General features: G+C 39.0%; 1 protein-coding gene across 1 annotated transcript; it reads right to left on the reverse strand.

Annotated features, from left to right (window-relative positions):
- Positions 1 to 245: 245 nt before the first annotated feature.
- On the reverse strand, positions 246 to 12,806 carry LOC115918712. The gene is made up of 8 exons (XM_030987777.1): positions 12,394 to 12,806; positions 8,482 to 8,545; positions 7,858 to 7,910; positions 7,173 to 7,301; positions 6,001 to 6,191; positions 3,830 to 3,907; positions 2,871 to 3,087; positions 246 to 2,010 (listed from the first exon to the last, which is right to left on the reverse strand). Exons 1-8 carry the CDS (start codon positions 12,581 to 12,583, stop codon positions 1,964 to 1,966), a joined length of 969 nt encoding a protein of 322 aa, XP_030843637.1. The 5' UTR covers positions 12,584 to 12,806; the 3' UTR covers positions 246 to 1,963.
- Positions 12,807 to 17,102: the final 4,296 nt, after the last annotated feature.

The raw sequence follows: 17,102 nt of genomic DNA on the forward strand, positions 1-17,102 counted from the left end.
CTCTCTCTTTCTCTCTCTCCTTTCTTTCTCTCTCTCTCTCCCTCCCTTCCTCTCCAGCTCTCTCTTTCCCTTCCATTCTCTCTCTCTCTATATACATACATATTTCTCTCCCCTCTCTCTCTTCTCTCTACCCCTCTCTCGATCTATATCTCGGACTCCCCCATTCCCTACAATAAGACTATCGAAATACAATTATTCGTATCGAATTTTTTTACAAAGACGTATGCTTTAGATTTGGTTGCATTACAAAAGTGGTCTTTTGACCGACGGATTGACAAGTTTCCAACCCTCTTTAGTTATTTCTTTAGTCGGGGGCAGATGAGTTTTGTATAGTGACATTCAGCATGCTTCAGCTGAATCCAACGAATGCTTTGAGATACTTGTATAAGTTAGAATAATTATAACCAAATGTAAGGAATTTCCTCGAGAGTTGTATAGTTTATTTCCTTACATTTGTGTAGTACCACAATGATCCGTCATATAAAATATTAAAAGAAAGATACGTATTAGATGTTAAATTGACACTTAAATGAAACGAACATACAATGAAAAAGAACACCCTTTTCTTTTGCTGAATGTACTTTATTGAGTTATCTCGATATTCATATAAATTTTCGGGGCGTCATATATATGTAAAACATTGCATCGTACATGCATATTTGAAGCATATGTATGGAAATAAAAAACGTGATATAAATCACTGGATCGTTCGAAATTACTCAAAACTCTCGTACTCCCGAAATATTTTACTTTTTGACATCTAGTATGTTATATTTTCTCTTTTATCAAAACATTAATGGACTTCGAGCTTTACCAGAAAATCGCAATGATGACAATTATAATGAGAATGCATATACAAATAAAATAATAATAATGATTATTATGATGATAACGATAAGAATACAAGTTATTATAGTGATAAAAATGATAATTGTAATGAGAAAAATTATAATGTAAATGAAAGTATAACTTTTATTCGTTTACTCACTTATTAACATAGACATGACTTTTAAAACCCAATATGGTATTATGATTAAAGTAATCATATAATAAAATGTGAATACCCAACACCATGTACACATATGTAAATTATTGTCACAGGTTTAAGCCTATAAGAAGGGAAATATAAATTTCGTTAAGTTAATCACTCCTGAAACTTAGAAATAAAACAAACAAAAAACTAAATGCAGAAAGACAGTTTGATCAGGTATCTGGCTGAAACTGTGAAAACAAAGAAAACAATTTTTGACTAATGAGGGTAAGCAAATTATGAATTCACAGTTTGATTGTCTGTGTATACATATATAAGTCATATATTTCCAGGCATTCTAAATAGTTCTCTATTTCCTACACCTATATAATTACATTTTGATACATAAAACTGTTATTGCTTAGGGGTAATCATAAAGTCATGAACTCTAGGCTTCTATCAACCTAAACTTTAGTGGCATATGCTGATTCCATCCACTCCGATATACTTTCTCAAGCAAAGTGATTCACAGTTTTTAGGGGGTGCTGTCTGCTGCCTGAAATATACATAATATGATCGAACCCTTAATTTAGCCAATGCACACAGAAACTACTTCGAAATATCAAAGTATAAAAGCCTTGTTCAGATCGATATGACACGACAAAACCATAGCGGTTTTTTTACGATGACGTAAAGTGAGACACGTTTCTTATTGCTGTGTCTTATAACACAGAGATCAGTTGCCATTCATGTACACATATGATAACCGTAGCAGGATTTTTGTGGCGCTATACCGCGTTATTTACTGAACGAGCCTTTATACTTTGTTATGAATTACACTTTGAAAATACATTTTTTTTTTCTGAATAAGAATCAGTACTTGGAACGTGACTTAAATCACTCTCTATCTCTCGGTAAGCTAGTAACATTGATGAATGTCATCTTCGGAAGATGGTCACATGATGGAGAACAGACCAATCAGCGTGAAGCTGATTAATAACCGAGGCAGATTTCAGTGTAATCCTGACCGGCGATATGACCTGTTGGCGCAGAACAGGCAAGAAACAAAATAGTTCCGGGTTACATAATTGCGAACTGGGCGGGACTTGTGGAATAATACCTTCCAGCTCTCTCTCTCTCTCTCTCTCTCTCTTTCCTGAAATCCACTATTTTACTTATTTCTTACACTCTCTTTATCTCTCTCTCTCTCTCTCTCTCTCTCTCTCGTTCACTCATTCCCTCAGTCTTTCTCATCTCCATGTATCATTTTTCAAGTGGCAGTAAAGTTTCCTGCTCCCTCCCGTGACGCTGAATTGCTGACTATGGTGAGCAATCGATGCCTTTCATTATTCAAGGTATTTCAAAAGCTAAATATTGATCGCTGGTCATTAAGGCATTTTTTTGTTGGTGGGGGTGAATATAATTTACAAAAAGGCACCAAGTCTGAACGATTCAAAGTTAATGAAATAAAATCAGACTAGAAGACACAACATTATGATGGGTGTGCATTATCAAACAATTAAATAACGACGAAACTTCTTTGGAAACCTACTAAAGACGGAATAAGCCGGCGTCGTTTCATCGTCATAGTTCTAATGGGATGTCGGACAACATCTGCACACCACTTGAAATAATTTAGATTTTAAAAATATATATATCGATAACAGAGAACATTATTGGATTTTTAGACAGAGATCTTGGACTAAAGCATAGTAAACTATTCAAAATTTAAACTTGGGATATTTTTTTTGATCAGCGAGGGAAAGAGGGAGATAGAAAGAGAGAGAGAGAGAGAGAGAGAGAGAGAGAGACGGAAGGGAGGGGGTAGAGAGAGGGGGAGACAGACAGAGAGAGGGGGGAGTATTTAAAGCATTGCTTTCATGACGCTATAACTACTCACCGTGGCGCTCAGGAATTGCCTCGCAGATTTCATTATAGCGCCCTCTGTCCCTGAGACGCTGGAAGGCGTCATTCCACCAATTCACCAGGTCACGGTTGGTGTGTCGTGTCATGATCGAGGCACCGCCAGCCAGACAGTTGTTATCGAAGTTTGGCGGTGAAATGAGTTTCAGCGAGCTCGTGAACTGACTCAAAAATTCACCGAATGCCACGTCAATCTTTGAAAAAGATAGGGAGGAAGGATAATTTTTAAAAGTATTCATAACATTGCTCAGTAGAACAAAAACGACGTTTTGAAAGGGAGAGGGATTTTACTTCGCATAAGATTAAAATGGATTTTCTACATGCAAGCCAAGGCCTACCAGGCCTCATCGTGCAGTTCTTTTTCATTGGTAAGTTTTCGAAAAGAGGAAAAGAAGAAAAGGGAGATGAAGGGAGAGAAAGGGAAGACGTAGAGGTAGAGGGATAATATGAGAACAAAAAGAAGAAAAATAAAAAGAAAGACCTGAGTACAAGAAGGAGAAGAAGGAGTAGGAGGATATCTGATATGTTACAATGATGGGGATGAAAGTGATGAACATGACGCCGTCGACAATGAGGACGATGATAATGGCAATGATTATAATCACCGAAACGTCACGAGTTACATGTCAAACTATGCAGTATACGCTATGGCTTTGAAAATTAAAAAAGTTTAACTTGTATCATGTATAACTTTAAAGTAATAGGCTGCATTATGTAGTACTTTAGATTTATCATAATTCTTATTCGAACAAGTAGGTTTTCGATTGTTTATCATGCATAATTTCTCGTATTATTGAAAACGAATAATATGATGTAAAATGGCTGTGTACATGTTATTCCCTTTTAAGGTGACTGTCCCCATGGTCTGAGTCTGAGCTGCTGGTCACTCTAGTTAAAACACCAAATAAATACATTTTTAGAAAAGGAAATAATCACCTGTTCATTCAGGATTGCGTTGATCAAGAGCTCAGCTGATTGGTAGTGGAATATCTGGTTGGCACTGAGCGTAGAACCCTGTATGGGGGATGAAAGAACAGTAGAGAGGCATACAAACAGGAGGACAGACAGAGGGGGAGCAGAAAAAGAGGAGGTGGAATCGAGAGAAGGGAACGAGGAGGGGGAAATAGAGTAAAGAAGACGAGGAAGGGGGAAAGAGATAAGGAAACGAAGAAGGGAAATAGAGTAAGGAAGACGAGGAAGGGGGAAAGGGATAAAGGAAACGAAGAAGGGAAATAGAGTAAGGAAGACGAGGAAGGGGGAAAGAGATAAGGAAACGAAGAAGGGAAATAGAGTAAGGAAGACAAGGAAGGGGGAAAGAGATAAGGAAACGAAGAAGGGAAATAGAGTAAAGAAGACGAGGAAGGGGGGAAGAGATAAGGAAACGAAGAAGGGAAATAGAGTAAGGAAGACGAGGAAGGGGGAAAGAGATAAGGAAACGAAAAAGGGAAATAGAGTAAGGCAGACGAGGAAGGGGGAAAGAGATAAGGAAACGAAGAAGGGAAATAGAGTAAAGAAGACGAGGAAGGGGGAAAGAGATAAGGAAACGAAGAAGGGAAATAGAGTAAGGAAGACGAGGAAGGGGGAAAGAGATAAGGAAACAAAGAAGGGAAAAAGAGTAAGGAAGACGGGGAAGGGGGGAAAGAGATAAGGAAGCGAAGAAGGAAAATAGAGTAAGGAAGACGAGGAAGGGGGAAAGAGATAAGGAAACGAAGAAGGGAAATAGAGTAAAGAAGACGAGGAAGGGGGAAAAGATAAGGAAACGAAGAAGGGAAATAGAGTAAAGAAGACGAGGAAGGGGGAAAGAGATAAGGAAACGAAGAAGGGAAATAGAGTAAGGAAGACGAGGAAGGGGGAAAGAGATAAGATGTACTCGTAAACTCTTCACTCGACCCGAACCAAGTAAGTTTTGAGATTGATTTAAAACAAATATTGAAAATCATGAGGATAATGGGAAAAGGCAGCATAAAACAGGCTTTAACAAGATTTGATTTGACGTGGTCAACAAAAGATCTTCTCTTGAAAAGCTTGCCATGATATAGTGCTTTTAAGTCCTAGAAGGACAAAACAGTTACCACCAGTTGAAATTTCCAACTGGTTCCAGTTCAAGTTAACTGGAACCAGTTAGATTCAACTGGAACCAGATAAATTCAACTGGTTCCAGTTGACTCTAACTGGTCCATGATGCACATCAAGCGGATATATGGTGCGACTGCATTTCATTTAACTGGAACCAGTCCTTAATGACCAGTTACACCAGTTGATAACTGCAGGTTTGTTTGCAAACTTCCAGTTGCACCAGTTGATAACTGGTCTGTGCATGGCATATCTCAGTTGCGCCAGTTAATAACTGGCCGTCTGTGTGCCCCGCTGTGGGCATATTTCCAGTTGCGCCAGTTGATAACAGGTCTGTGGGCATATTTCCAGTTGCAACAGTTGATAACTGGCCGTCTGTGTGCCCCGCTGTGGGCATATTTCCAGTTGCACCAGTTGATAACTGGCCGTCTGTGTGCCCCGCTGTGGGCATATTTTCAGTTGCACCAGTTGATAACTGGCCGTCTTTGTGCCCAGCTGTGGGCATATTTTCAGTTGCACCAGTTGACTGGTCCGTGGGCATATTTCCAGTTGGCCAGTTGATAACTGGTCTGTGAATTTCAACTTGACCAGTTAGAATTTGACCAGTTGAATTCCAACTGGACCAGTTAGAATGTGACCAGTTGAATTTCAACTGGACCAGTCAGAATTTGACCAGTTGAACTCCAACTGGACCAGTTAGAACTTCAACTGGTCAAATTCTAACAGGTCCTTGGGCAAATTTCCAGTTGACACCAGCTAATTTGCAAAATGGATATGGGGTGCGTGTACATCTATGTTTCAAAACAATTTATCTGAATTTACAGCACATTTCAATATGCAGGGTTATCAGTTGGCTTCAACTGGTTCAACTGGATTTTTCTTCTGGGGTGAAAAGAAAATATCAGTAAATTTGATGACGAATAACCTTTCTTTACAACAATAAATTATAATGTTGTGCTCTACAGAACATCATAACTCTATGTATTTTACATCAGCATTTAATACATTGACATTTATTTGGTCATTTTATTTACCGCGATGTTTGTGTAGCGGGCGAGGCAAAATTCGTCCGCATTCCAGCCATCCAGAAATCCAACTTTCAGATTGGTCAAATTGTTATACGTCACTGTGCTGTCATTCTTGGCGTAGAGGGCGACAGAGCCTCCTTTGTTGTATGGCACTGTGAAATAATACGTCAGCAGGCGATCGAAAGTTTGGACCCAACCTGAAACAAAATATGTAGGATGCTAAAATAAGTTGAGAAAATAAATCATTTTTGTTTTACATGACGATTAAGATAATAACGTCAGAAGAGTAGGTTTTGATTGAAATCATAAATTCAAAAATTTCATTTCCAATTTATTTAAAGCTACGCATTTTCAGATGTAGTCTCATTTTCCACTCAAGAATATTTTTTGATAATTAAAATTTGCTATTTTTCCCCCCGAAAGGCAAGAAACTACAGGATACAGTGAAATAAAGATTAAACAAGTAATTTGTTGTTGATAGGTGATGTCACAAGACGAATGAGATCAGGAGCAATTTTTTCAGGGTGGAGCTTAGCAGGTCTGAAACAATTATTTAAAAACATATCTAAAAATCTATGAAATATATTTAGATGTTTGAATAACATAATATGAGTTGTATGCAGCCCTGCACATCAACAGGAATCAACTTATATTTAGCTCTCACCCGACCTTTAATGAGAGTTTAAATATAAGAGAAAGACACATGTATCATGGTAGCATTCATAATTATAATATTATTGGATATTTATATAGCGCACATATAGATCAAGACGCACCAACATTGCCCCGGTTCTGCTAGGCAGCCGATTTCGGCGCTCACAGCATTTAAGGAATTCCTTCCTACCGGTACCCATTTGATACATGGGTGGGGAGTGGCACATTGTAGGTGAATATCTTGTCAAATGGCATTAGTGCCGTGGCGGGGGTCGAAACGCGGACTCTGTGATTCACTGTCCGACGACTTATCCACTAGAACACAACATCTCTAGGTTTATTATCATTTTCTATGTTATTCAAGAAAATTAGTTCTAATCAATTGAAGGCAAAGATAATATATGTCCAAATATCAAAATACGGTAGATATATAAATGAATAAATGAATAGATAAATGAATAGCTTAATGAATTAATAAATAATTCAATTAATCAATAAATCAATAAATAAGAATAATAACTCACCTGTACACCCATCGTACCATCCGCCCATGAGCCCTGGGCCACCCCTGGGCCGCTCACCCGCTTGGCTGTCCCAACAATGTTCGTAGACGTCATAAACCAGTTGACAGTTCTTGTTCGCTATCGAACACACTGAAAAAAATAAAGTAATAATGGAGCATTACATGTAATTCAAAAGAACCTTAATAGTGGTGGTTATTTTACCTGACAGCTAAGACAGCTAAGAAAGCAATTGCATAAAGATGATTAAAATTGTTTATAATATGATGAAGCAGATCCTAATCAAATAATTGGTTGAGAGCGTACACGTGACCAGGCATTTATTTTGCCTAACACGTAATTTTACTAATGACCGGTCATTAGTAAAATCATGTTTTAAAACATCCTTTCATAAAACAATAAAACATCATCTTATAAAACTTTGTCTATATCCCCTCTTATTCTCCCCTTACTATATCCCCCTCACTCTGTGTTCCGTTTGTTCTCTTTCTTTCTTTAACACAATCACAACTTTTTTTCGAAAAAATCAACTTAAGATCAATCTCGATAGCCTATTGTATGCCGCAAAGATATCATGTTCGGATTGTGTTATACGTCATTGTCATTGTCGCAATGATCAATAGGCTACGCACAAAGCCATTACAATTGCCTGAGGTTGTTCTTTCTTTACATCCATCCCTCTTCTTACCTGCATCCACCATGTCTGGGCCAAATCCCTTGATTGTGTATGTCGTCTCATCCCTGTAACCATGTAAACGGTGACATGGATTAGATTAGCATGACCACTCAACTATTTAACCTATTTCTAAAAATTAGCAATATGCTCTCACATACACTCTCACACACACACACACACACACACAAACATATTGACATTATATACGCCCACAGTTACTCACGACCTCGAATACATCAGTGATCCGATGAGATCGGTTATCAACAAATCATATCGCCACTATCACTATTACAAACATCATTAATATCATTTCATCACATCGCAATCATCAGTATCAACATTTTCATCATAAATGTTTTTTATGAAAAAGCAGCACTAAGCAAAACTACCACCGCCTACTCCACTAACACCATCATCGATATCATCATCATCATCATCATTTCCATGCATGATCATCACCAGCACCAGCACCACCACCACCACCACCATCATCATCATCATTATCATCATCATCATCATCATTTCCATGCATGATCATCACCACCACCACCATCATCATCATCATTATCATAATCTCATAACCATCATTATCGCTAACATGCTCTAGCTACGTACGCCCACTCAAGGTACACTTACAAATATTCCAAGATATCATCATAGTGACCGATGGCAAAGAGCCAGACCTTGTCATCACTGCTGCCTAATTCATGAAAGAAAATGAAAACAAAATGAAATGCTTACTCAATCGACAGTAAAGTTATAAGACCGAGAAAACAAAGACCTTATGCCTTAAGCCCCTGGCACACTATACGACCCGACTCCGATCCGATTTTGGAAGAATTTGCATTAGGATTTGATACAAACATTTATACATGTAAAAGATTTATGACCTAGGATCTGACTATTCATATGATTAAGAAAATCATATCGACATCAGGTTGACACCAGATAGACATTAGACCGACACCAGACCAACATTAGACATACAGGCCTGAATTCACAAAGGAGGTTTCTCGACAAACCTAGGTTTATGTGCGTCATGTGACGCGTTTTGACGCGTTTTGACAAACCTAGGTCTGTAAAAACGCGTCAAAACGCGTCATAATGACGCACATAAACCTAGGTTCGTCGACAAATTGAATTCGGGCCACACAGTCCAAAATCAGACCAACAAAAATGTATTATTTAGGCTATAAGGAGTCACAGACGGCATGCAGTCTAAAATGGAGTCGGTTAGGCAGTGTGACTGAGGTGCAGAACCCCATTCCCACAAAGGGACCGACACGAGACTGAAACCTGATCGAACAAAAAGATACATGAGACTGAAAGGCCAAGAATCAGTCGGTTTGGGAGTCGGTTTTGCGGTGTGGCTGGGGTGTAAGACCCCATTCCCACCAAAGGAACCGACACGGAACTGATACCAGATCGAACAAAAAGATACATGAGACTGAAAGGCCAAGAATCAGTCGGTTTGGGAGTCGGTTTTGCGGTGTGGCTGGGGTGTAAGACCCCATTCCCACCAAAGGAACCGACACGGGATTGATACCAGATCGAACAAAAAGATACATGAGACTGAAAGGCCAAGAATCAGTCAGTTTGGGAGTCGGTTTTGTGGTGTGACTGAGATGTAAGACCCCATTCCAACCAAAGGAACCGACACGGGATTGATACCAGATCGAACAAAAAGATACATGAGACTGAAAGACCAAGAATCAGTCAGTTTGGGAGTCGGTTTTGTGGTGTGACTGAGATGTAAGACCCCATTTCCACCAAAGGAACCGACACGGGATTGATACCAGATCGAACAAAAAGATACATGAGACTGAAAGACCAAGAATCAGTCAGTTTGGGAGTCGGTTTTGTGGTGTGACTGAGATGTAAGACCCCATTTTCACCAAAGGAACCGACACGAGACTGATACCAGATGGAACAAAAAGATACATGAGACTGAAAGACCAAGAATCAGTCAGTTTGGGAGTCGGTTTTGCGGTGTTACTGGGGTGTAAGACCCCATTCCCACCAAAGGAACCGATACGGGATTGATACCAGATCGAACATAAAGATACATAGGACTGAAAGGCCAAGAATCAGTCGGTTTGGGAGTCGGTTTTGCGGTGTGGCTGGGGTGTAAGACCCCCTTCCCACCAAAGGAACCGACACGAGACTGATACCAGATGGAACAAAAAGATACATGAGACTGAAAGGCCAAGAATCAGTCGGTTTGGGAGTCGGTTTTGCGGTGTGGCTGGGGTGTAAGACCCCATTCCCACCAAAGGAACCGACACGGGATTGATACCAGATCGAACAAAAAGATACATGAGACTGAAAGGCCAAGAATCAGTCGGTTTGGGAGTCGGTTTTGCGGTGTGGCTGGGGTATAAGACCCCATTTCCACCAAAGGGAACGACACCAGTCTGACACCAGATCGAACAAAAAGATACATGAGACTAAAAGGCCAAGAATCAGTCGGTTTGGGAGTCGGTTCTGCGGTGTGGCTGGGGTAAAACTTCTAGGTCTATTGTCTATTTTCCAGACTGGTTCTTTTGAACCATAAACAAGTGAATTGCCTTTAACGTTGTATAGAGCCAGTTTCATTATTCCATTCCCTTTATAAAGATGAATTGGAAAGCATTAGAGTGTACAAATGTAGGGGCGTGTACTTCACCGCTGAATCACTTTGAACTTTATCACAAATAACTACAATAAAATAATTTTAACCCACATACAACATAATGCGCAGTGTCAACAACATACATAGAGGCCTGGTAGTGACGTACATGTATATCAAATACTTCACCAAATCTGCCTTCGCAATGATGATTATATATTGATCGACACAGACTTACTTAAAGGGATCCGGTAACTTTGTCTTAGATCCTTTAAAAAAAATGTGTGTTCACTGCATGCATATACATGTACGTGCTTTTGTGTGATGTGTTAGGTGTGTTAAAATCGGATTTTAAAACACCTCTTGAAACCTCTTATCAACATGGATTTGGTAATAAAATGATGGATAATTTAAAAAAATCAAGTTGATATCAAATTCATTGAATTATGTAGCATGTAAAATATAAATTTTGAGCCGAAAATTTGTTTTGGGGGATAACTTTTCCCCTAAGTTTGGCCAGTATCTCGGACCTTGATTGGGCATCACCAAGTATTGCAGAAAGATCAAAGGATTAGGGGTGTTCATTGCAATTGATAAGCACTTCTTCTATGCTCTGTGATTTTTCAGGAAATGTGGGCATGGGCAGTCGCCCCTCCCCCCCATTCCGCCCCTTCCAGCCGCTTGTTTTATAATCGTGCCCACGACTTTCCAAGAGCCGTTCTTTTTTTTTGCCGGATCAAGGTCCTGTCGAGTTGTGGTCTAATGGCTACTTCATGTATGCATCTTATTGAGAGGGCTGGTCGCACCAAACTTTCAAAAAAAAAATTCAGTCCCAGTCCACCCCCGGAAACATCAAGTGAATTTTGTGTCAAAGACATGATGTAGAAAAATATAGAGGCATATTTGGACACCGTAGTCCTGTTGTTATCTGGTTATTTGATGTTTCAATAGAGCTGTAATAGTTTTAATTGCTTTAGGACCTAGTGGATAGCCATTTGTTTCTGTTTGATTTTACCACATTGAAATGACATCCAAAGACATAATAGATTAATTTCTATAGTCAACTTGTGATAGGAAGGCGAGGTAAAGCATTTTTATAATGTCACGCCTTTCTGCTTAGGCGAATACGAGGTAAACAAAATGGTCACGGTCCCCCTCGTAGAGAAAGAAAAAAAATAATGAAAATAATGACATTTTTAAAAAAAATCTAGGGATAAAACACTGGCCTGCGAACCCCTCCGTTTCAGAACCAAGGTGTTTAGTCCACTCCCTCTATACCCAGGTGTCAACGGGTACCTCGCAATGCTGGGTCAATCGTACTCGTTAGGACACCGGAAGAGCAGGTGGTACCGTGGGTAAATAAAACCCAATTATTGTATACATGAATAAAGATATAAATCTCCCCAATAAGCCCATTGCACACAAGGCTTCATTTTGGTTCTGCTATTCCCTGCTATTAATCAAGACTGTTAATGCAATAAACCCCATACGCCAGCTATTAAAGGAATTTTGCTTTTTTAGTGGGGGCGAGGGCAATAATTTCTGCACGGTGTCATTCTCATATGACCACATCAGTCAATGGCGGCGTGATACATCAAGAAATTAATTGACGCATCATATGTATCTTTGACACCTTTATTAAAGCGAATGTGTAATGATCAGCGCAAACGTTGCTTTGAATTTGCTTTCACATGTGTCGTTCGGGACTTTTAGATTTGCACGTCGACATAGTGGACTGCTACGTGTGACGTCCTTTTAAGGCAATGTGACGTGCACACCTTTAAGGCACTGCCAGTGCTTTAAAAGATGTCACACGTAGCAGTCAACTTTGTCGACGTGCAAATCTAAAAGTCCCTATACTGACGCAGGGATGACGCACATAATAACGCAATCAAAATGATGCCCCGTGAGCAAGACGACTGGCATAAATTCATACTTACTACTGCTCGCCAATGACGATCCACTAGATGATGACTGGCCAGACTGGGTATAGATGTTTATCGGCTGCCCAGATCCAGTCTCGCCCCCTGATTGATTCAAGCTGATTATGCCGAGAACCAAAGCGACGATGCTCACGACAGTCAAACAGCAGACCAGTATCACGGTCAAGAGGTTCCTATCCTGGGCCATAATAGTTAGATTTATGCGAACTTCAAGATCAGGGCCAAAAGAAATCCGGTTGTGTCCTAGCTAGCGAGCTGCAATCTAGGTTGCTCAACACTCAAGTGCCGAACAGGTACGCCAGTGCAGCAAGATAAATCGTTCATATTCTTGCATTAATATTATCGGCTTCATCATCTCATTTTATTGTCTTTCCAGGCCAGTAGCTCAGAATAGATTTTTTTCGGAGAAAGGTACCCGTTGGTAAACACGTTTTGCTTTGATGATTTATTATGCATTTGGTTGGGATGATATGCCAGACGTCGCGTCGTCTCTCCTATAGGTTGAGTCCGCCACCACAGCTTTATGTCATTGAGTCGTCATCTTCCACTCAACGCACAGTCAGCGGCTTTGACGCACCACAATGACATCGTACCCAACGTTTACCGATAGAAAATAGATCTGCCTTGATTTATCTAGGCATGCGATAATCACCTTCATAGGTTTTTTCAGTTTAGAATATGTTGGTCCATTAGATATTTTCTTCTTTATGGGTTTCTGTTGGTCCATTAGATTTTTTCTATAGGTTCCTGTTGGTCCATTAGAGATCTTCCTATGGGTTTCTAATGGTCCCACATTCTGAATTCCCTATTGAAACCAATATAGGCATATTGGTTTATAGTGGTTCAATATTACGTTGGCTTCTATTGGTAAATCAATAATGATAAATCAAAAATCGAATTTAGCAACTGTACACCAAAAAGGTATATTCAAGTGTCAATTGCATTAACTCCATCACAAAGATCATTTGAAGTGAGTTTAAGAATATCCTTTATTTAACTAATGGCTTGTACTATTCTATATAATAAACATACATGTAGTTTCTTGGTTAGTAATCATTATAATCAATATATCTATTGCTAGAACGTGAATGTACTTGTAACATGGTCAGACAAATCATCTATTGGTCATTAGTTGCCGAGAGAAAATAAAAATCACAAAATTGATGTGCATTGTCATCAGTTACTTAACAATAAGTAGATAAGTTTAGCTGTTGGTTTCTATTGGTTTATATAGACCTATTGGTTTCTATATTTCTTAATTATATTGGTCATATTGGTTTATATTGGTCCCATTGGGTTATATTGGTCTCATTGGTTTTCTATTGGTCCTATTGGTCCTATCTGTCATATTGGTTTCTATTGGTCCTATTGGTTTATATTGGTCTTATTGGTTTCTATCGGTCCCTTTGGGTTCTATTGGTCTCATTGGTTTTCTATTGATCCTATTGATCTTATTGGTTTCTATTGGTCCTATTGGTTTCTATTGGTCCTATCGGGAACATTTTTAGCGTTTACTAGAACGACGTCTATGGGCTTGACGAGACCGAAGGCTCACTAAAATGGCGTCAGTCTCGCAAGCCTTCTGGTCCCTTTTCACAGACTTCATTATAACGACGCCCTGAGATGCCTACAGCCGACTAGAACAAATAGTCGGCCTCGCGAGCCTTCTAGCCACTTTCCAATTCGGGTTCACTACAACGACTGCCTATACAGGACCGATATTTTCTGTGTTTTCTTATGTATTTCCTTGTTTTTGTCGGTCCTGTGGGCTGTCTTCTCATGGGCTATTATGTCGAGGATCATTGGAAATTATTTTAATTCCTTGTCTGTCTCATTGGCTGTCCGTCTAGTACGGGTGTAAGTCTAGTGCACATGCTTGTCTTGTGTTCTGTTGAACTACTGGGATGACATAGCAGTCCCCAATCCACTGCATCGCAAGCCTGTTTAATAGAAGCACAAATGTAAACATGTTTTTGACAAACAGCCCGAACTGAAATGCCTATCTTCCCCATAAAGAGACAAACCTAACCCTTTTCATTTCATTTATTCATCATTGATAACAAGAATGAATAGAGCTAGCTCAAAAGGGAAGGTTCCCATGGATGTTTGTCTCTAACCCGCTGTTTCTATTCACCCCATTAGGTATACGGTGCGTTAAGAAAAAGTGTATACAAAGTTAAGACATATGTGACTTTGAAATCTATTTCATGAAGAAAAGTGAATTGTTTTCTCTTAAATGTTATTCATAATGATTTTGCTACGGGTGACTGGTGAGCAACAAAATCTTTAAAAATTGTTCTCAAAATTGCTTGTATTTGGTATTTGATACCTGATGATTTTGATAATACTTTTTTATAGTCATAGTACACGACAGCACAATTATGAACATGGTATTTTTAGACAGGGTATTAGTTACTCTTTAACATGAAATAGATTTCAAAGTCATATTGATTACGACCTTTTAATTAGGAGCTACCAAAGTTGGGTTCACTTTTTTGTTTACGCACTGTATACCTGTTTTACCCAGGCACCTGCTGCAAAATTCATGAAAAGCATAATTCGGTCATGATAATCATGGTTTCTCAGCCATTGAGGCTTTGGTTTCACGCCTCATATCTGCTTTTGTATCGGTAGACAAAGAAAGAAAATTGGAATCTGTTATTGTCAAGCACAGTCGACTTGCTAAACGTAGAAGGAATACAGAAAAAAAAAAGTTGACATTCAAAGACATGCTCCCCAAGGCCTCTGCACACAATAGGAGATGAGTTTGCAAATTTGTTTGAGAATTTGAAGGTACCTGGAATCAAAAGTACTATCTGACCTTTATTGTGCAAAGACAGGAAATTATTGAAGTTCGTATACAAAATAATGTAAAAAAAGCATCGACATTTGGAGAAGTAGATTACCAAGTGCATGTATATGAAGGAAATAAGTTTTGCTTCTTTCTTTTCTTCTGCTTTTTGTTGTTGTTTGTTTGGTTTGGTTTGGTAAGTGTGTGTGTGTGTGTGTGTGTGTGTGTTTGTGTGTGTGCGTGTGCGTGTGTGTGTGTGTGTGGGAAAGATCGAATTAAGAGATTAATATTGTATCAAGGTTATAATGAAGGAGGGTTACGAATGACTAATTTTGACTCGTTTGTAAAAACCCAACGGGTAATGTGGGTGAAAAGACTATTGTACGGAGAGAAATCTATGAGATGGAAGCTATACTGATTTCTACTGCAAGATGGTAGGGGCCAGGGGGTAGAATTATTTGTTTGTGTAACTATGATTCCAGGTTATTAAGTTTCTCATCTCCTCTCCCTACAATGATAAATAAACTGACAGAATTAGGTTACTAAGCTTACATCAAAATTCCACATAACTGTCCTCCATTTTGCATTGGTTGTAAAGGTTGAAAATATGTCGCCACTAGCTACACCAGATCCAATAAACCATTTCGTAATGCAACCTGATGTAATGCACACGTCTTTTGTGAAGTGCCACAATACAAGTAGTTTATTCGTCTGTGATTTATAATTGTATTTCAATAGTTAGAGTGCAAATTGCATATATTACGTGTTGCTAGGTAGGGCAAGCAATAATGTTTGTCCTATATGGCTTCAACCAATGTATGCTGTTCATATTCTGACTATCGAAATACAATTATTCGTAACATGAATGAGATAATTCGTATCGAAGCATTTTACAAAGACGTTTGCATTAGATTTGGTGACATTATGAAAATTGCTTTTGACCGACAGATTGACAAGTTTTCAACCATCATTACTTAATTCTTTAGTCGGGGGCAGACATTCTTCAGCTGGATCCAACGAATGCTTTGAGATACTTGCATAAGTTAGAATAATTGTAAACAAAATGTCAGGAATTTCCTTGAGAGTTGTCAAAAGCTGTTGTATAGGTTATTTCTTAAGACTTCAGCATAAGTCCGGTGTGTATTAAAGTCAATACGGGCAGATCTTTTTCTTAGTTACGAGCTGGAGATTTTGGGAACATGCATGCGGTCCCTCCGTTCCCGGAGTGGGGGGGGGGGGCACAAGGATCCGTCATATTTAAAGTAGATATTCATTGATTTTAAAAACTAACTTTATTTTCATTATTGCAAAGTTGAAACTTTAATTCGAGAAGGTTATCAAAATTCAATGCTTGGAAACATTCGAAGTAATGATTATTATAAATTACAAAACGCTTAAATACAGTCCCGGCATATCACCTGAAGAGCTCTCCGAACGCTGCTGAGATGTGTGAGATCACAGTATGGACACGACTTGCACAAGCAGACGATATCCCATGACATCTCACACATTTTCAGTGCCTGTGTTTTCATCTTCTCTCGAGTTCTTTCTCTTACTTCACTACCGTCAGGCTAAATTATAATCTATTACCTCACTCTAATCCCCGCGCATAGTTTTATTTTGATGACAAAATTAACGCAGCGATACAAAAATAAAGGAATCTGTCGCCTGTAAACAAAATAAGACGCCATTGTATATTCAGCTGCACACACCGGGGTATGTTCGGCGTTTCAAGAGGGAACAAATGCCGTCCTTAATATCATTCCGGGGGTTTTCAATTTGAAAGTCTGGTTTCTTTGATTGTTAATTAACCCCTATCTTGTGTATTTACAAGCAAAAGATTTTAGTTATCAGAATCGGGTCATATCCCCCTTTGAATGGTTTGACATGCCATTACATTTATATACACTAAACT

Source organism: Strongylocentrotus purpuratus, unplaced genomic scaffold (assembly GCF_000002235.5).
Source record: "Strongylocentrotus purpuratus isolate Spur 01 unplaced genomic scaffold, Spur_5.0 spur5_scaffold_17, whole genome shotgun sequence".
NCBI lineage: Eukaryota > Metazoa > Echinodermata > Echinoidea > Camarodonta > Strongylocentrotidae > Strongylocentrotus > Strongylocentrotus purpuratus.